The sequence below is a fragment of the Haliotis rubra genome, unplaced genomic scaffold (genome assembly GCF_003918875.1).
Source record: "Haliotis rubra isolate DU_JTF1 unplaced genomic scaffold, ASM391887v1 Scf25, whole genome shotgun sequence".
In the NCBI taxonomy this organism is placed as follows: domain Eukaryota; kingdom Metazoa; phylum Mollusca; class Gastropoda; order Lepetellida; family Haliotidae; genus Haliotis; species Haliotis rubra.
In genome coordinates this window covers 2,451,832-2,474,127 of record NW_025766558.1, presented here as the reverse complement: position 1 = coordinate 2,474,127, position 22,296 = coordinate 2,451,832, and the positions used below count along the sequence as shown (strand labels likewise).

Sequence of the window (22,296 nt, the reverse complement as noted above, 5' to 3'; positions counted from 1 at the left end):
TTCATCGCGTCAGATGACCCACAATGACACAACATCTAAAAGATATTATATGCACTTAGAGCGAAGCCAATTGTTATATCAAACAGCATGGAAATGTCAGCGTCATTGATCCGTCCTCAAGCAGGAGATCCGAGCTTGGCGGACTTGAGAGCGATTAGATTCCCAAACACCGCATTACTTCATCAAAGGTGCTCCTCCGCAGAGACGGGGACGTGTGAACGCTGGAAGCCGTCCCTGCTGCCGGATCAAGAAGACAAACATTTTAACGAGCTCAGTTAGGGTTTCTCCTTTCTAATGCTGTTTACCCTAGCTTGGCTCAGCTATTACGTGCTGTCAGGATTACACCATTAAACCCAAATGAACATTTTGTTACCCACCCCCTACACGCGCCTGTTGCCATGGCCTCGCTCATCCCAAGGGAAAAACTATTACAACGATTTTATTAAGTGACAGATGACTTGTTTAATTGCGTTGAATGTTGATAAATTGTGTAATTAAAATCCTGCTGTAACCTGTTGTGAAAGTCGTGGTACGTGTTAATGTCGGAGTCTGTTGTTGTGGAAGATTCTACGATCTATCATGGTCAGCGGAACATTTAAATACCATCAAGAAAATACGTTGCACGTATTCCTGTCACGTGTGAAATGATTGAACAACCAAAACCAATTTAAACGTCCATCATGAACTTGGTCTTCTTGGCACCTTACCCCATGTCCAAACTTTCACACGAATATTGCATTCTTAGACACAAAACACGGATGCTGGGAGGATTTAATGTTGTGGATATCTTTCTGTGTCTGATTCTCTGTCATAGCTGGAGGTGTTTTAGGATTTAGGGGAAAAACACCACCACCACCACCACCACCACCATCATCATCATCATCACCACCACCATCATCATCATCATCATCATCATCATCATCATCATTAAATCTGACATGGCAAATACGTATGTTAACCATGACGTCGAATTCTTTAGAATTGGTTTTCATTGAATGCAGTCGAACATCGCGTCAACGATGGTTTGTCGACTTGTCTGCAGACGGTGTTGCGTAATTGGGGGTTCTATGAGGCGTTCTAATTGGCTAATTGACCTGTCGCTCGCTTGAAAGGCCAATCATGACAGTGTTAACATCGTTTGTCTCTGAGTGATACAGTAGGCCGAGCTGATCCACATCCAACATGTGCACAACTGCTGCATTTGATCCTCTGTAGACGTGTTCACTCCGATACACAGATGACGTCCTCCCATATGTCAGCGTCATATATGACGGGCTGATACTTGATACGGCTTTCAGCTTCTCCGGCCAAGTCAGTGAATCGTCCCCTCATCTCGTTCCATCAGATTAAAGTCTCTTTAAAGAGTCTTTTTAAGGATTTAATGGAGTGCTCGTGTATCGGCTTATCGGGAGACTGTGTTTAAGAAAATAATCGCCAGGCCTTTGAAACGTATAATTACAGGACAGTTAATGCCATGACTTGAAAGTTAAAATATTTTATGAAAGATTCTAGGTATTTCAGGTCGTCTACTTTGAATACGAATAAACGTGCCTTCCTGCAGTTTTGCGTGAAGCTGGTCTTGACATTGCTTGATTATTGCTAAAATACTCCCTTACTCCTGCAGGTTAGAGGTTAGAATTGATTCTTTCCTGTAATACCTTTAACTCGAAATCACGCTTCATGTTTATCTGCCATCTGCACATGACCTTGACCTTCACTCACGTGCGCTACAGAAAATCAAGACATGTTTTATGGTAGGTTTCTCAGTGTAATTTCCACGGTTCACGAATATCCCCAGGTATTTACGTTTTAGTCCTCTCAAAGCGATTGTAGCAACCCTTGATCCAACATCTGATCACAATATTTGCGCACATTCGCTACTGCTTTACTATATTACCATTTTGTATTCAGTCTGCCATTGATGGCGGGGGAGAAATCATTTGAATTATAATCCGGCATCTCACGTTTACAGACGTATCATATTGGGATTTCTGAGGCCGGAACACTCACTCGGCATTAGTTCCAGTCAGCCCTTGACCGTATTCTTCTTGCTCTTCATTCCAGCCCAGTGTGACATTTACAGAAATTTCAGCCGCACAACTCAACAATGTTTCGTGCTGGCAGATGGCCACTTACAAACCCACTCCCAGTAATGTAGATAATCAGTAGTATGAGTCATCACGGAGGTTGCATGATGCCCTCTCAGATGGGCAGTTCTATTTCTACAAGTCTCAATATAAAGGTAGAGATGGTCAATACATTCCATGCACGTTCATAATAAACTATTGAGGCTCCTGGACGTCAGTTAGGTAATTACGTAGGGCTTTCAGAGTAAATGGTTATGAGTGTTCCATACCAAGTAGGATGTTGTGTGTGGTTATTTACAGCCTTGGTCACCATGCGTCGAATCTAACTCTCCAGAGGATGAACCACAATCACCATTTCTTTGAAGCTGTGGACAAATTGACCTGAGAATAAACATTTTGACACTATTTCACCTTTTTTCTATGAAATGTTATCAACATTAATTCCTAATCTTTCACCATATCCTACGCATATTGAGAAGGATATTTTGGTAGAACGGTTAAGTCTGGTTATTTCAAAGAATATCAAACGCTGTGAAAACAATACTGCATAAATAACGGTTCACTTGATATGACCTTGAACTAAACTCACATATCATGCAGCATCCCGTTATACTGAACACAAAGACAGGATGTGGGTCATACAGACTTTTCTGAATACTGACGACTTATCTGCAATTATGTTTAGTTGATTTGAACATGGGCGACATGTTTTTGCTAGTATAGCTCATGGAATATCCTGATCCAGATGGCATTTGTGGCGCATGCGCGATTAAAAATGTGACCTTTTTCTAGCTCCAGAATGAGATCAACATGTTATTTGACAAGAAAAGACAAGAAGTGTATTTTTTTCTGTTTTTTAAAGGTCTCCATGACCTGAAAACCATTGTGCCGTTTGACCAGACTGAGAGCGATTCCGACTGAACATGGTAGTTTGCGAAATAACATGGTGATGCACTCGAGTGTAACATGAAGGCTATGTTTTCAGATAGCAATTCACGCTTAAACATAATAGTGGTTAGTTATTATTCATTTAACCAGCCTTGAATGAAACGAACCTATGACACAGGAATGTTATTCCTACGTCTTTGTAACACACCTTGTGAAACTGCCTGGAAAACTGTCCTCCTTATTCAACCATTTCACTTCATTTCAACCTGAACTCCATTTACTTCCTTAATTCCTGTTCCTATGTACGTGTCCTCATTCACTCCATGCCTTGCTGCACGTGTCCTCATTTACTCCATGCCCTGTTGTACCCCATGTGTTCTTGTCTTTGACCCATGCCCATGTCCATGCCCCTCGTTTACCCCATGCCCTGCTGTACGTGTCCTCTTTTACTCCATGCCCTGCTGTACGTGTCCTCTTTTACTCCATGCCCTGTTGTACGTGTCCTCTTTTACTCCATGCCCTGCTGTACGTGTCCTCTTTTACTCCATGCCCTGCTGTACATGTCCTCTTTTACTCCATGCCCTGTTGTACGAATTTATTCACGTCTCATCAATGTACCGCTGTGTTCCAGATGTGCTGCTAGCCCGAAGAAGAAAAGTGCCATGAAGACGTCCAGCAGCAGTAAAGTGCCTAAGGTACTTCAGAAGAGTGACAAGAAGCAGTTGACGGCGTGGCTTGGTGATAACAAGGGTTTTAACCTGTTGTACAAAGCCTCGAGAGATGGCTGCAGCGCTCAACTGTTTCACCAGAAGTGTGACAATAAGGGCCCCACAGTCACGGTGCTGTACAACGCCTTGGACTGCGTCTTCGGTGGTTACACCGCCCTCAACTGGACCTCCAACGTCAGCGGCATGTGGTTGACAGATCAGAGTGCGTTCCTATTCCGGTTATACTTCAAGGGGAAGTTTGATCCTCAAAAGTACCCCGCCAAGAACGGATCCAATGCAATATACTGTCTGGGGTCATACGGCCCCACGTTCGGAGGTGGTCACGACTTATTCGCGTTCAGTGGGTCAATTCCAAAGAATGGCCAATATTTCCAGGTAAACGGGAGTACCAACTTCGGCACCAGTTTCCACATGCAGGGAGATACCGCTACGACGGTGACGGCGGATAACCTCCAGCTTGTCGACGTGGAAGTGTACCAGATTACAGGTAGGTAACATTTTCTGTCAAGTTGAATATATATCTTGAACATGGATGCTAAATAAAACCTAGTATTTACAATCCTGAGAAACAGATTCCATTTGCTGTAAGTGGAAAATAGCGGTACACATTCTACGAATGGATCACTAAAATTCTGTGATGACACCATGTGTTTGTGAAAAGTGTCCGGCCCTGGACCCACCATGACTTGCAACTCCCGTGTAGAAATGCAGAAGTTCCGATACTTATAAGTAAAGAAAAACAATTGCTAAAAGTATTTTTTGGTGCACCACATAAGGGCCGAGTATAAACATAAACACTTTTTGTAGATGACTGAACATAGTTAGATGCTGCCAAGCTTGAGACGAAACTCGGTGACTGCAAACAATTGGACATATTTTATCAGGATTAATCCTATAATCCTATGCCCGGAAACAAACCTTCCAATGTCTATTCCAAAGATTTATTGTTTTCACTGTTCACAGGATCAGGTTTATTGACCGTGGATATAGACGATGTGGAAGGACAGAGGTGTCCAATTTAACAGGTTTCACTCAATGTGACTCCATTCCTCTGATGCAGGAAGAGTATGATAATGATCCAATTATCTTCTAACCAAGTGCAAGCGCCAAATTTTCAAATTGAAAAACATTTCTTGTAAATCATTCAAAGTGTTTATATGACTGAGAAGTAGCTGTTTTTCCTCCCTGAAGCTTCCAGCTTTGTCGGTGTGAAGCACAAGGAAGTTCTGGTAGGATTTCAGCAAATCCTTGACCTCATTTGACTTCTTTACGAGATTTATCTTACCACAGTGCGCTTATTTCTGGAACCTATTATATTGGGCTTTGGTCTTGGTCGCATATAGTCCTTTTATCTTGTCGGCTTTTGGTGTATTTTCATGCTTTTTCTTCTTATTGTAAAATACAATGTTTGTGTTCTCAAGACATGGGGATAGTTTTATAGCAGCATTTTAGTTGTTTGGAAATACATCGATGTTATGCATATGAGGTACATGTGTGTTATCTGAGGCACATGTGTGTTATCTGGTTTTCAGTGATTAGTTTATGAAATAATGTTCACCACTGTCTTTAGATCTAGCCTGTTACTGTCAGTGGAAGTTGTATGGGCGAATAATTGAGACTGGTTATTCTCTGCGTCGACGCTTGATATTTTCAAGATGTCAGGGTTGAGACATGTTCGGGCCGTTATTACTCTACTGTACCCAGGACAAGTGGTGTACACTGTGATGTTATCAGTAAGCATGGTAGTGGCTTGCTCAAGTTTGAAATAATGTAACATTCAATTTTGGTGACATAATCTGGTGGTTTCTGTTGTGTGACCTTGACCTTGACTTAACACCGATTCGTAGGTGTTGGGAATTTGGCTTTGTGAGACATGGGTATTTATACATGGCTGTACCATTCTTCGGCGATATCCTAGGCGTACAGTACCTTCCTACGTCATTAATCAAGGTAAATCTAATTAGACTATGAAAGTGAGATAAACAAATAACGTAACAGCGACAAGTCCAGTTGTAGTTTGATAAATATCAGTAGTTTGATATAAAAGAAAGTGTACATGTGAAAAATGGAAGTTACAAAAACGGTACAAATGTTACTAGACTGAAAACAGTCGTTGAAACAGTGCAACATTAATGTCCAAACAAACTTGATTCCCGTGTCAAATATATCACCGTCGAAAAATATCTGGTGTTTGTTTCATTTCTAGCCACTAACAACCATCGTGTAAACTTTCGTTTGCTCTGCAGTTTAACATCAGTTTACTTGATGTTTTAAATGTGTTCAAAAGTTGCTTGAAATCAACTTATTACAATAACACTTTTCATGACAGGAAACACGACTAACAAATCAAATATCTATATATTGTGGAAGGTTTCGGGCTTTTACTCGTATGTGTTCTGGTAGAGGCTGTGTGGAGCGTGACAGCGCTCTTTCCATCACGACTGTCACACAACTCGTAAACTGTGTAAAGTGAGGTATCCTGTTCGAGGCGTCACTGTCAGGTATTGGCAGATGGTTATAGATGCGTGGTGGGCACGTAACGGCGCTAAACACCGCTCTGAGCTGGCATATCTAGCACGTCTAGCTGTGACGTCTGAATGGTGTGTGTTGCTGCATCGTGCTGGTGTGTTGGGAGTGCTATCAGCTTACTCCCATTGTTGTTCAGCGTTCATTTAAGCATCACATATAATACCCACATGTTAACTGAGGAAGAAATCTGCCAAAACCACGCATCAGTACCATCAAATTCTGGCTTGAATCTACAACCCGAAACTTCCAACTGCACTATGTCCATATCACTAAATTGTCTAAGGTCGGTTTTTATGGCAGAGGGTGATGCCACACTATTCGCTTTGCAGTATATTGACAGTTCTTCCAAAAGCAGATATATCACATTTTCTGACATCTATCCTGTTTAAAGTCATTCAAACTAGGAAACTGGATCATTCATTCTTAGTTGAAATTTTAAAGTATCTCATCAGTTTGTCCTTAATTGAAAACGATATCATATTTTGTTGTCTGCCCAGTCGTGTTGACACCGTGGTAACTACAAATCAGAGACTTCCTTAACACTGCTCTAATGAGTCATCTTCCAACACTAACTTCCCGTCACTTCCATTAGACACTGTGTTAGATCATTGGCAACAAAGCTGGAATATCAAGGTGTCAAATAAGCTCAAAGCTGCCAAGCAGTGATTGGAGGTCATCCCCTCTCTGGTCCGTATCGTCATGATGAATTTACAACGTTGACGCATTGGACAGAGTTATTATACACAATCATTTGTACTGTAAGGTGAAGATCCTCCTTTTTACATCTCAGGCAAATTCTTTGACAAAATATATATTTTCGTAATCGGAACAGTCGGTTTTTACCATTTGATATGTGGCTGAAATTCTGCAGATTTTCCAACTTCTTCATTTAGTTTGCTGACAGACCAAACTAAAGCCGTTTCTCGCCACTGAAAATTGTTAGGGCTAAAATCTAAAGCTCCTTAAAGATATATACTAAGAGAAATGTACCTGTCTCAAAGACAAACCGATGCAATTCACCGCTGTCCCTAGTACTATATGTACCAGGTGAACAACTGGCTTGTCCTTGCATGTGTTTGTGACGGATGGACGCAAGATACGCCCACCTTATGGCGAACACCTTGTATGATCACTATTGGTTAGGGATTCTTAAACATGATATATGATATAGGTGGAATCTTGCAATGGATGCTGATTTTAGAAAAGAGTTTTTATGATTTTAGAAAGTTTTTTTTTAACCCTGTTGTGTAATGGGCCATTTGGGGACTATCTTGTATATTACTGGCGTGAGAACGTTGAAGTCTTCTGTGGAGTTAACGCCAATGGTTCTTTGGGGGCTATTAAAGTTTTTAATTTCTTTAAATAACTCCGCAGTAAAGCGATATTCCAACTGAAGGCCTGCGGTGTGTACGTAGTGGACAGACCAGTGGTTGACGTCATGAACAATGCCTCGCGCCATCAGTATGAGTGAGTAAGTGAGTATGGTTTTACGCCTCTTTTAGCAATATTCCAGCAACATCACGGCGGGGGACACTAGAAATGGGCTTCACACATTGTACCCATGTGGGGAATCGAACCCGGGTCTTCGGCGTGACGAGCGAACGATGTAACCACTAGGCTACTCCAATGCCCACCATCAGTATGAGGACCTGGAATCAGTTATAAAGCCTGACTTCCTAATACATTAAGATGCCTGCAATATGAGGGTGGGGGCTTGTCCTCAATAACCATTCTTACTGTAATTGACCCCTAGGGGATTCCGGGTCGGAATAGATCCCCAGCGACTGGTGCTTGTCATACGAGGCGACTAGTACTGTAATGGAATGGGGCGATTGGATTCAGTGGGTTGCACAGTTAATAAGCAGTTCTTATTATATCAGTTGATGGTTTGCCTGGTCCAGGCTCAATCTAGATGCAGGAGTGATATACCTGGAAAATATGCTAACAAACCAAACAATCCACCTCGGTCCTGAGTTCCTGTATATTTCAAATTTCATTGTAGGATTTGGAAACGTCAGCGCTTACCGGTTGTCGTCATCCTTGCATTGGTGTAATGAATCGGATGATCCAGAAATCTAATTTTCTTATGATTTTCGACTTGACCTCATCGCGTTTGTGAACATAGGTGTCCTGTCTCCTTCTCCCAACCCGCGACCCTGAATGCCCCTCCCCAACCCCGACCCGTCATTGTGGCACCATGGTACATTCTGTTTTACCACTCTGACCCTTGCTTCATAAACAACACGGATGATGAATTCCCAGCACGTACCTTTCACTGATGGGTACGCCATTTTACTCAGCATTACTCTTTAATTACAAAAAAAACTTTCAAAATTATGTTTGAACCTGGCATTTCGAAATCTGCACATGGCTGATCTAAGTCCCCCGGAATTATTTTATCGGCAACTATTTTATGTTTTCGATTTACGAGAAAGACATGGCCCCAATCAGCGTTTTGGGCTTCTGTTTCCAGGCTTAAATGGCATAGGCCAGAAGCATCCTTTGGTACTAATATTGTGCATAAACGGGGCAACGTCACTTCAACTTAATGCGGCTGATTAAAACCCATTGTGCGTAGCTGTCTCCAGAGATCAGCACACAAATCCAGCACTGTATGGCCGGTTTTTTAATGGTAGAAATAACTTAAATAAAATATTGCTTCCTCTTAACGTTGCTGTCAATTGGAAACCATTATCCCTTTTCCTTCGGATTATCGACCGTAGCAGACAAAGTCATTACCATGATGGGGAATCCATGTGTTTTGAAACTCGTTTTTGACGGAGTGATTCTCCAACTCTGACCCATCTGGTCTCGAGAGTAACAAGCCTCTTAAGGCAAAATCAACGAGTCTATACTAGTCGATAAATCTCTGAAGCCACACATCAACCTCGACTGACATTTTTCAGTTGGATAAGATTTGAAAAACGATGGCTGCAAATGTGTTTCACTTGATGTCTGAGTTGATGTATTGTCATCAGCACAGACAGAGGTGGACGGAAGATTGCTGACGGTTATCTCACGGGAGGCTGTAACTTGGATCAGATAGCCATGATTATATATCCTCATGTTTGACTGAATGATAGTATCATTGACCGTGAGTGTTTCTGTATGCTAAAAACCATTAATAAGATTTATTAAAATTGCTTTTGGTTCTTGGCCAATATAGGATATTTTCTATAAGTAAATATACACGGGTCGTTTGAAGTTCAATAGGTCATGCATTGAATAATGGACCCGTTTTCAATCACTGACGTAACTATAGAAACAACGTATGAATACAATTCAAGGATAGCAAAGGTCAAGGTCGCATTCTTTTCTCTTGTCTATACAAGTAACTGTCAGTTTATTATAAGAAAATTACACTAAGCAGACACCTTGGGACGTCCATGTATAAAAGTAATAGTTTTTAGCAGGTAAACATCACATCGATGCATTGCGCTTTTCAGAAGTAAATCCTTCTCTGCGACCTCATAGGATCGGATGGCGATAACATTGGCCAGTTATCGGAAACAGTGAATTATCCTTTTTTAAAAAGTTCTGTGTATAAACTAATCAAATGGAGAGTAGGATCGCATAAACTGGTCGTCCCAGCAATTTGAATCCGGTTGTTTACACGCCACTTTGTTTGTCCGCTAACCATATGACGTAAATCAATCTAACTGTTTACCCTAACTGAATGGAAACAATTCATCCTCTCTCACAGGGAATTAACTTGTACGGGGATAAGAGACGTCGATCGTAGTCGCGCTGTAACGTCAACTTGTGAACGTGAATGAGATTTACGTTAGGGACTCGGGTTTTTGATAGGAGACGGTTCAAAAGTTCGAAATTGGATTAATCTTGATTTAGTTAAGTGACGTTCGATTGACCAGTCTACACTATTTCTAGCCTAGTAGTAACGGGATTGACGGTTCAAGTCAATACGACCGCCTCCGTGGTGTAGTGGTTAGAGCGTCCGCCCGGAGAGCGGAAGGTCGCGGGTTCGATCCCCGACCGCGTCATACCAAAAGACGTTAAAATATGGTACTTGTTGTTCCCTGCCTGGCGCTGGGCATTAATGGGTACAGCAAGGACTGGTCGGCTCGGAGTCAGTATACTGTGTCTGAGTGGGGTATTCATGCTTCACTGCGGCATGGTATCTCAGTGGGCTAGCACTATAAAACCAGCTTCAGTCTGGGCTAGTACAAGCAGCCACACATACACATACCCACGCATGCACGTCGTCATATGAGCGAAATATTCTCAAGCACGACGTTTAACCCAATGTCACCTCACCTCACCTCAACTCAATACATAAGAGCTCTATTCATCATATTGTACTCTACCGGTATCATAGGTATAGTGAGTGAGTGAGTGAATTGTGTGGTAAGCTGCCTTCAGCGGTATTCTGGTTGTATGACTTATGTGTCTGCTTACAGTGGGAGGAAAGCCCGAAGTGATGCAGGTCCCAGGCGTTTATAGGTACGTGCTCACGAACTTAGAAACATACTCGGCACGGACTGGCACTTGGAACCACAATCATAGGAGTAAGAATACCCAAGGGACCCAAAACTGCACAGCGAATTGCCCCCTCGACTTGCTAGAAATGTCTGTCGGAACATCAAACATTACGAAACTGGATTGACTTGACAAATACATCGTCCGTACTTTCACAACAGGAGCTGGTGTGGTTAAGTTAAAATATAATTTCTTATCTACATTGCATTTTTTAACTGCTTTCTAAACCCTTGTACTGACATAATTCGAGAACGTATCAGTAGATCCGCATCCCTGGTGTCCTCGTCATCATCTTCTGTCTGGTTGCTGAATGCGGTGTCATCCTCTCAACATGTGGCCAAACATCCTCACTAAGTCTGTGCACCGCTACTTCCGGTAGACCTGCACACAATCAACCACGTACTGGTGCGGAGACGCATGTCCGCGTACACAGCGGATGTTGGTGGTGATGGAGAGCATGATGATGGATGTAGAGGACGTTGTGTACACTTCTTGATGAGGTATCGACCGTGTCCACTCTGGCTGACCACCCAAACACTCGACGGGCCACCGGATGACGCCATTATCCAGAACAACTCGTGTCACCGTTATGAGAAGCTTGAGTCTTGACTACGAGTCTTGATGACATGCTTAAGCCATCGATTCTAAGACAGATGAACAATTTCTGTGCTTCCGTTATTGGAGCTGATTAAACTGCGCTGTGTATTTTTCATCACTTACACTCCATCGGTAGTTAGATATAAATTGTCAACGCCATAGAATAACCAGTCTCGATTATCCGAACAAACAGATTACATTGGGCGCAAAAGGCAAAACATCGGTTAAAATAACATGAATGGATAATTGAAAATCAGTGATGACACCAGGTGTTAGTTAAAAGGAAATACAACTAGCCGAAACATACAGGACTCATGGTATGATTATACGTCTAACCATGACATGTTAGGCCTGTGGCATTTTCTTCCACAAGTATATGAATTCACGTAGTTAATGATTTTTCAAAAGTGTTGATCAAATACACTTTGGCGTTTGGTTGGATTCAACGGACATGATGGCTGATAACGTGTGTGTTTTTAACTTCCAAATCAATTACAGTTTCAACGCGAATTTATCACCTTTCTGCAGAACAAATACATTTATTGGGAGCCAATTGATTTATCAATGGACATATTTTTGTTCTAATTGTGTGTAAACCTCTTGTTCTGTACAAACATCTTCAAACGGGATGAGCTTGATCTTGAGATGCAGATGTAAATAACAATCGACGCTCTGATCTGAACACAAGACAAGCCAAAATCGGAGTGGCAATAAAAAATGAACTGAATACTCTTTCATGTTCTCAAGGTTGTCAGATGAAGCACGTTTCCTTGCAGACATCACGAGGTAGAAATAGGATATGATCACATACTTCTTGCAATAAATGCCAGATGAACGTTCGTCCGTTACACGAGATGATGACTTTGTTCAAAATCAAAGGTTTGATGTCAGGGATGATGAGGAACACTGCATCCCGACCTTGGTCGGCGTGTCACTCCGTCCCCAGCTGGAATGTCGAAGCTGTGTCGTGTTGTGTTGCTGATTTACCTTCCTATATTACTCAGTCTTTGCTTGGGACATCAGGCAAATCCGAAAGCACTCCAAGGGCGCTACAATGGCCATTATGTTCCTATGTAAATAGGTTCTTCAGATTAATGTCAGTAAATCCCCCAACCTATTCCATCCCAAACCCAAAATGCCATCAATAGTGAAGCCATAATGAACGTGTTTGCATCCTCAAGAATTATAGGTTTAAGGATTTCACCATTTCAAATTTGTCAAAATAATACATTGCCACCTCTTACCACCAGTGTATTTTAGTGTAGCCTTTAAGTTTTTAAGGATGTGTAAATCTTGCAAACTGTGTATATTCAGAACAGATTGACATATTTCACATTTTCAAGTTTGACAGATACTGGTGGCTTTCGCTGTTGACACAAGGAGCATTTGTCAGCTGGTTCTTGCTTACTGTCAGTACATGGAGACAGTCAGACAGTCTCTCATTCCTATCTCATGCTACACTTCATCACTAACAACAATTTAGAAAATCTCGTATTTGATAATTTTGCAGAAGTCCTTAGAGGTCTTAGCACTACGACGGTCGTACTGCCCATACTTCAGCATGGACCTTTGACTGTAGTACTGCCCATACTTCAGCATGGACCTCTGACTGTAGTACTGCCCATACTTCAGCATGGACCTTTGACTGTAGTATTGCCCATACTTCAGCATGGACCTTTGACTGTAGTACTGCCCATACTTCAGCATGGACCTTTGACTGTAGTACTGCCCATACTTCAACATGGACCTTTGACTGTAGTACTGCCCATACTTCAGCATGGACCTTTGACTGTCGTACTGCCCATATTTCAGCATGGACCTTTGACTGTCGTAGCGATCAGTACCTTGACCTACAGTCCACCAAGGGTACCCAGTCTTGTCATCTCTCTGCCCTGTAGGCTGTGGTTGTTGATTTACACTAATATGATTCAGGAACAGAGAGGTTTGTGTCCACATGCGAGCCTGCCGGACATTCATCAGCATCCATTCATCATTATCAAAGTCATTGTAAACCAAATCAGTTGAATTAGCTGACGACTGGGGTTGGCCACGGTTTCAGTCAACATCTTGAGCCCCTGGTTCCAGATAGGCCACACAGGGCAGGTACTTGAACTACAGATAGAAGTTACTATTTAGGTCTCTGGCATTTCCTTTCTACTGTTATCGACAAACTGACACGTCTCAGGACATGTCCTCCTACAATCATCTCAGTCGGGATTGTATTTAATATCTGGTCAGTGGTCATCGTGGGCCGCGGGATTGAAAAGGTCAACATAGGCACAACTGTACCAATCAATATGGCCCCGCTTTCTGATTAATTTACCATTAAGGACTTCTCCTTCCTTATTCAATCACATCTTCCAGCTTCACAATAACTCATACAGATCGTGTATTGACCACGCGGTGACTCACTCAAGGTAATGGCAGAGCTCGCTGCTTATATAACGCCCAGTAAGACTAGGGGGACTGGGAGGAACTCCGTCACGTTATCAGACGCTGGTCGTCAACCAGGACTCGTGGGAACCACTCGTCAATACGGTAGAGTTTCCCTATCTCGACGTCTGCACCAGCCAGCTTGCCTTCACCCTGAAACATATGCCTTTTACTTTGAAAGCAGGCCCATTTAGATTCATGGTCTTTCTGTCCTGCCTATTATACCATCAATAATGGTAAAGATATGGCCGGTAATTCCTGCAGTTCTGGAGCTGACGCCGCTGAATGATCGTTCTTGAGCAGGCGCTAATCTAAACGATCACATTTCTATTTTCATTCTCTTTTGATTTAAATGTTCTATTCCCAAGAAACACATTCTATTCACAATACGATCGCCCATGCAAAACAGGTATCTTAATAACTAGTCTCACTTTTTCACACAGCTTGTTTCAAGAATATCTTCATCAGGCTGATACTAACCAGATGCTGCCGCTCGTCAAAGCGATCGATAGGAAATCTGCAAAACCCACTACAGAAGGGAACGCTATAGTTACATCAATGCAACGCCAAGTGTGTCAGATGGTTCTCTGGCATAGAACCATGTTATATTATCTATATATCAGCCGTGAGTCGGGACTCTGGCATAGAACCATGTTATATTATCTATATATCAGCCGTGAGTCGGGACTCATCCACGTAAGGGACCGTTCATAATTTATGGCTAAGAGTGTGTGTGTGTGTGTTTGCGTATGTGTGTGTGTGTGTTTGTTTGTGTTTGTGTGTTTGTGTGTGATATGATGATTTTTATGAAGGAGCATGTACAACATGAGTGACCCCCTAAAATTTATGTACAAAGTAAGTGTTCCCCCTGCATGTCATGTACATAATCCCTTCCCCTTCCCTATATGTTAAGCATAATTTTTTAATATCTTGGTGTACAAAATTACTGACCCCCCACTGCATGTGTACAAAATTGATGCCCCCCACCTCCCAGAACAAAATGGGTGATCCCCCTTAAAATCATCATCACCCTCCAGCCATAAATTATGAACGGTCCCCAAGCCCTCCCCACCCCATCCCTCCCACGTGTAACATTATGGAGGAGTAAGTCTAATGAGACAACCACACATACCCATCCACCCACAACCACCCACACGCACGCACGCACACTAACATAAATATGTAGGCGGCACGACCTTGCGCAGGTGTCTAAAACAAGCCATTTACTTGGAGGTTGAAGAATCACTGTATTATTCTGGCCGATTGATAGATCTATGCCAGTGTATACAAGGTTTCAGAGATTTCAGGGCTGAGACACAACTTATTGATTTCATCCTTAATTTCAGTAAGATCTTATCATGTAATATTTATCTTCTCATTTAGGATTCGCAATGACTAACTCTGGATTCCCTTTCGTCATATTGATCCCGTGACTCAAATCAGCTGTTTTCTGAGAGCATTACTATGACATGTCACTTTCTTGATACTATATAATGAAGATCGCCGTTTTGATGTAATGATCTTTTGAAGAAGGAAGAATGGGAAACACGTGTTACTTTCCTAACGACTATCCTTAATAACACAGTATATTGATATAGCCTTCAGTTGCGCGGGGCTTAAGGCTCGGTCATGGCTGCCACAATAATTGCGGTATTTCTGCCAGGCTCGCCATGAGGACACGGAAGAGGGCTTGAGATCAGGAGAGTGGCCATGTCCACTGCTAATGACGGGTAACTCGCCAATCACAGAACCTCCTACTGGGAACACAAAAACGGAACGAGAATCAATAAAGGGCGATAAATTGAGCGATCGGAACTTTCGAGAAAATGAAAAACAGTTTGCTTTGACACTTCCTTGTAACCGCTGTCGGGATGAGAAGGTGAATCTGATCTGAGCTCATCTAATGTCCTAGCTTTTAGATAGCAGGCGAATCTCATTTATTCCAACTAAACCGCATTTGTGAAGCAGAGATTCGCGTTTAACAAGCAACAGGCAAAGTATTCTAATGTTTCAAAGCTATCAATTGCTTCACTGTCAAGCATCAATGTAAACAAGTCAGTTTGCTTCCAAGAGATTTAATTCCACGGGAACATCAAACAAACTTGGAAATACTGGAAATCTCCGCGTCAAATGTTTACGTGAAGGTTTTGCTCAATGGTTCTGATTCCGCATCGCGGCGACGCCATGTTTGTATTTCCGTCTCTATCAGTGTGAATAATCTCACCCGTTCAATGCTGCTCCTGAATCCGTGTTTTACAGGCTTTCCAGGCCTTAACCCACATAGAGTTGTCCTTGGGAATCCAGGTCTGGGATCGAGGCTCGAATCCAAGATTCCTCTTGGTTAAGATACGTTTGTTTGTTAGACCATACAATGCTTGGGGGGTATATAGACGTAGTCTACATCTAAGATTTGTGTCACTTAAGTTGTTCTCCTACATTAATTTAAAACACTGTGATATATGTGAAATACTGTTCAACTCCACTCATTAAGCGTAACAGTGTCACCTTCACACCATATTCACATGTAATACTGCTGGGACGAAGAGTATCACCTGTTGAAGATATGCTTGCATGTACGAATAAATCTGTATTGACGACCTCGAGCATTACAGTTAATTCCATCAATTCCCGATCCCAGTCAATGACGTGTGTGTGAAACATACCAAAAATCGAGTCTAATAATGTAACTGATATGTCATGTTGAAAACTAAACTTATTGATACTTATTCAACATTTTCACATAACTTTGAATGCCCAATCCCCGTCAACAATACCTTCACGTCGCGACAGAAGTACAGTAATCTGGACCACGTTAAAACCCCATTCCAATTCACTCTCCACGTGTGAACATGACGCTTACTGTTGGCGTTCAGTTACGCCGGTACCTAGTCATTTGAAGCTGACAATTGTTAATTGTCATTAACGTGGCCGAATAGAAAGCCAATAAATAGGATTGAGTCGATCACAATGGACGCTTGGACATCTCCGAATAATACGAATCCTTGTGTCAATACGGACAGTTTGTTGCCTCGGCTTCAATGGGCTCGGTTGCTATGGCATTTGCCCGTGTTTCGATCCAGGTGTTTTCTTCACGCGGGACCTTCCCTGCTCGTACTGACGCTGACAGAAAGCATATCCTAATCCCCATGTCACAGACGCGGCTCGATCAATGAGCACATTTACGTGCTGGCGTCTATGATGGCTATTGTCATGGAGCGTCTCTATAGCGGTATGTATGACGGAGCAACTCTCTTGCATATGGACGTCCACTGCCTCTTCCTGATGTGTTGTAGTCCCCTTCCTCTCCATCAACACACGTCTTCCCTGTCTGCTTACCTGTGTCCTGTGTATGTCCTGTGTTGGACATGGAATTCCTTTCTCAAATTTACGTGTGCATAATTATCTCTATACTGGAGGTTCCCTTTTGTCACTCTCTCAGAAGGAGCGTTTCCTTTTATCAGTATCCCAGAAGGAGCGTTTCCTTTCATCACTCCCCGGAAGAAGCGTGTCCTTTATCACTGCCCGGAAGCAGTCTGATCTTTATCATTCTCGGGAAGTAGGGTTTCCTTTATCACTACCCGGAAGTAGTGTGATCTTTATCATTCCCGGGAAGTAGGGTTTCCTTTATTACTGCCCAGAAGAAGCGTGTCCTTTATGACTGCCAGGAAGAAAAGCTTTTCCATTCATCACTCCCCGGAAGTAGTGTGCCCTTTATCAGACCCCGGAAGTAGTGTGCCCTTTATCAGACCCCGGAAGTAGTGTGCCCTTTATCATTCCCCGGAAGTAGAGTGCCCTTTATCAGTCCCCGGAAGTAGTGTGCCCTTTATCATTCCCCGGAAGTAGTGTGCCCTTTATCAGTCCCCGGAAGTAGTGTGCCCTTTATCAGTCCCCGGAAGTAGTGTGCCCTTTATCATTCCCCGGAAGTAGTGTGCCCTTTATCATTCCCCGGAAGTAGTGTGCCCTTTATCATTCCCCGGAAGTAGTGTGCCCTTTATCAGTCCCCGGAAGTAGTGTGCCCTTTATCATTCCCCGGAAGTAGTGTGCCCTTTATCATTCCCCGGAAGTAGTGTGCCCTTTATCAGTCCCCGGAAGTAGTGTGCCCTTTATCAGTCCCCGGAAGTAGTGTGCCCTTTATCAGTCCCCGGAAGTAGTGTGCCCTTTATCAGTCCCCGGAAGTAGTGTGCCCTTTATCATTCCCCGGAAGTAGAGTGCCCTTTATCATTCCCCGGAAGTAGTGTGCCCTTTATCAGTTCCCGGAAGTAGAGTGCCCTTTATCAGTCCCCGGAAGTAGTGTGCCCTTTATCATTCCCCGGAAGTAGCGTATCCTTTCATCATTCCCCGGAAGTAGCGTTAACTTTACCACTCACGGAAATAGTAGCGCTCACATTCATCATTCACAGAAGTAGCCTTTACTTATCACCCACGGTGTTCTCTTAGTCTGTTTCTTTCTCTCACTCTCTTTCTTTCTCTCACTCTTTCTTTCTCTCACTCTCTTGATATTGACTCACATCCGTACATCCCTGTCTGTACATGTCTACATTCTGTATGTAAATGACCCCTTTCTGTCTGTATTCACAAAATCCTCCTGTCTATCTTCACATGAGCCCTCTCTGTACACCACTCCTCCCTGTCTGCACATGGCATCCTCCAAATTGTGCCTGCCTGCCTGCATGTCTGACACGGCTGGTTCTGGCACACTGTTCCTATTGTAATGCATCCAGCGTAAATGATGCTATCAATAGAGAAGGAGCCAAGTCGATGTAGATCCCTAGATTAATGTAATTAGCGTATGCCGTTTTAATGAAATGCTCACAAGTGTGTTCAGAATTCCGTCTCTCGACAGTGAGACGTATTTCTGCTGCCACAGGGTGAGTGGATCTGTGAAGAGTGATCTCCCCCAGTGGTCTCGGGTGTACCGGGCCGCTTTGCCCAGCCACCCCGTGTCAGACACGCTTATCAAGGGGAATAACTCTAATTTCTACTTACAGTGCCCATTGACATGCAGGCAACGCTGAAACCCCACTCAATATGTGTAACCTGACAACCTCAGAATATATCTGAAAGTATAATGATTGATTCCAGACAAATTGTTTTTAATTTGTTTCTGTTAGTGAATATACCAACATTCCTGATCATATATCATTCATATATATGATAGCACTCGGGAACACGCGCACCGTCTGTTCATAAACAATGAAGGGGTTGTAATAAATATATATGTATAAGCTCCTTGATGATGGTTTGGCATCTCATTCACTTTACCTTTACCTAACGAAGTCACATCGATACTGTACACGTATAGTGTGTATATGTGACGATAACCTTTGACAGTGTTGAAACATCCTCTTTGTCCAAAGTCAACAATAGAACACCAGTAGACTTGTGCACAAGGAGAAGGAAGTCAGTAGATCTGTGTCCACTGAGAAGGATGTCAGTAGATCTGTGTCCACTGAGAAGGATGTCAGTAGATCTGTGTCCACTGAGAAGGATGCCAGTAGATCTCAGTCCACTGAGAAGATGCCTGCCGTCCACTGAGAAGGATCAGTGTCTGTGTCCACTGAGAAGGATGTCAGTAGATCTGTGTCCACTGAGAAGGATGCCAGTAGATCTGTGTCCACTGAGAAGGATGCCAGTAGATCTGTGTCCACTGAGAAGGATGCCAGTAGATCTGTGTCCACTGAGAAGGATGCCAGTAGATCTGTGTCCACTGAGAAGGATGCCAGTAGATCTGTGTCCACTGAGAAGGATGCCAGTAGATCTGTGTCCACTGAGTAGGATGCCAGTAGATCTGTGTCCACTGAGAATGATGCCACTAGATCTGTGTCCACTGAGAAGGATGCCAGTAGATCTGTGTCCAGTGTTGTTAGATATGTGTCTACTGAAAAGAAGGAAGTAGATATAACGCCTCAATTCCCATGTTAACGACACTAAGTACTGCCAAATAGGTCAAATCAATTGGTTTCTCGTTTCCATTTCTATGCTATTCTCTGTCAATCTTCCATCACGTTCAAGTCTTTGATCTTCAGCGCCTGTAAAGCTTGAAATAGAACATCCAGATGACCTACCAACGCCTTCCTGTTCAAATCAGTGAATAGATGTTGGTATCTGTTTGATCACGTACCGACTGATTGTTTGCTTCCCGACCTTGGTGTGATACATGAACTCCCTTGTCTTTTCTCCAAAACCCTGTCCCCATCCTCCTGCTCTTTCCATACTTCGTCCTATTTCCAATCCCCCTCCCTGAACCCTGTTCTAGGCCAACCTTTCGGCCCTTACCCCAACTGACATAGCCTCTCTACACCTCTGCCTAAATCCAGTCCGCACTCACCCCCAGTTCTATCAAACTCCACAACCCTGCTCTAGCCCGACCTTTTATCCCACCACTGCCTGAACCAAACCCCTTCCCTAAACTCTCCCTCAGATGCGACTCCACCCTCACTGCTCGTGTCCCCCGCGGCTCAGTCACTTCAAGTGGACATCACTGTGGATACACCCCCAACGGTTAAACTTACTTCCAGACCCGTCGGCGATGTTGTTGTGACAGCGAGGCTGACATTCACTCCTACACGGAGAGGATATGATGAAAAAGTCTGACAGGGTAGACGCATAATGTAGATTGACGGCTGAAGCTCGACACAAGCCGTGACGCACAGGTCAAACCAATCGAGGATAGATAGCTATATTCGGAGGAAAACTGTTCCAATTGGATTTGTGTATTTTATGCAGGAATGGCTGACAATGGAATGATTCTATACGTTGATGATATGGTCCTATTATAAATCTGACACTTTTATTAATCCCTGTAGTGTAATTCCTGACGTGGATACTCTCATATTCTATTCAACATTTGCTAGACCCGTCATATCGTATAAATGTAATCTAGTTTCCAAAGGATCCATGACCACAATTATCACTGAATACAAATCATAGCATTAAAATAGATACCGGAAGCTTCATCATATTACCCAACTCGGACAATACCTCAGAACTGAGTATTAGCTGCCATCAACGGAACTCAATGTGACCAACCAAAGCAATGTAATCATCCTATGGGGCTTTTTATGGCTTCGACCTCACGTCGATCATGTCTGCTACCATACAGGAGATTTATCCCAGAAGCCCATCCCCTGGGCAGTGGAAGGTGTGGCTCTGTTCTAGAATGCCACTACGGTCTCTTCCAGAGCCACTGCCGGTAGTCAACAAATGTTATTACGAAAAAACACAGGAACTGTAATTACAAAAAAACAATGTTGTTGAATATGGACATTTTCCCTGTAGGCAAATGTATAGTGACTTACTACCAGTGTTCAGATGGGATATTAATCTTCTTGGTAAATGTCATGTTGAATTAGTTATCATTGACTTGGAAGGATGAAGCGGTAGGATAAAGTAAGATGAGAGCGAGAGGGTGCCCTACATTATGCCCTGGTGTTGCAGCGGAAGGTAGACCGCCCTGGCATCACATACAGCTGGTTATTACCATACAAGTCGTGTGTCATTACTCACATTAACTCCCTGGAACCTCCAGGCAATGACCAAGGTGTCTCCGTCGAACATTACTTTGACAAAATCTTACATTAGTATGCCCTGGACGGATCTCATATTTGGTGGTGTGGCTGACGGCAGAGGAGAATATTCAGATTAGGTAATGCGGTTATTGGCTAGTCTTCGGGGACAAAACGGCCTATATTATTCCACGGAATAATTGCCTCCAGAATTAGTTACTGCAAGAACCGCTGCAAACCATTTGCCGGTGTTGCGTGCGCCAGTATTAGTCCTGGAGCTGAGGGGGTGTTATTCAGTCCAGACTTTAAACTGTGTTAAAGAGACAATAGTAGTTTCTCCGCGGGTAGCAATGAGAACAAGGGTTGTAATTGCCCTGTATACACTGTTGCATTACTTCAGCCTGATATCGCTGTTGGAGGGATATGTGGTAAAATGTATATTAACCAGTGGGTAGTCGAGTGGTGAGGGTGTCAGTCTGTTATGACCACGGTGTTGGTTTGAATCTGCACAACGGTTCATTGAGTCCACTGGTGTCCAAGAATGTGGGGTCTCCTCCGTACGATTCATTTTCACTTGCAGCTATGGGCCAAGGAGGATCTCGTTTAGAAATGGTCTTCAGCAATTCATGATTGTCGTAAGAGGTGACTAACAGGATCTGGTGGTCAGGTTCGCTGACTTGGTTTTGATGCATCTCATATCATCCCAGCTACGTAGATCGATACTAATGATGTTAGTCACTGGATTGGCTGGTCCTGGCTCGATTATTTTCAGAAACCATTTAACTGGGATATTGCAGAGTGAAAGAAACCTGGAGCCACGGGTTGTATTTAGTGTTTCTAGGTGTGTAACCTAGTCTGATATACCAGTTGCATTAAGCAAAATCCCCATCTTCTGTATTGCTCTGTATCATCTCGTCTGTTTCAGTTCTATGTTTGGGGCTGATCTACCATCTCATTAGATTAAAGGGTCCTCTTCAATAATTCCTGGTGCATTAAGTCCTCGGAACCTGAAGGAAAATAGGTCTATATATA

The 22,296-nt window shown here is 43.1% G+C and overlaps 1 protein-coding gene across 2 annotated transcripts in view; it reads left to right on the top strand.

The window, feature by feature from the left end:
• Positions 1-22,296, top strand: part of LOC124279421 (interferon-induced protein 44-like) — a 60,960-nt gene that overhangs the window by 25,444 nt on the left and 13,220 nt on the right. For both annotated transcript variants that reach the window (XM_046715248.1, XM_046715247.1), the window contains exon 3: positions 3,607-4,190. In XM_046715248.1, coding sequence (XP_046571204.1) covers positions 3,607-4,190 — 584 coding nt within the window. The remainder of the gene's footprint in view (positions 1-3,606; positions 4,191-22,296) is intronic.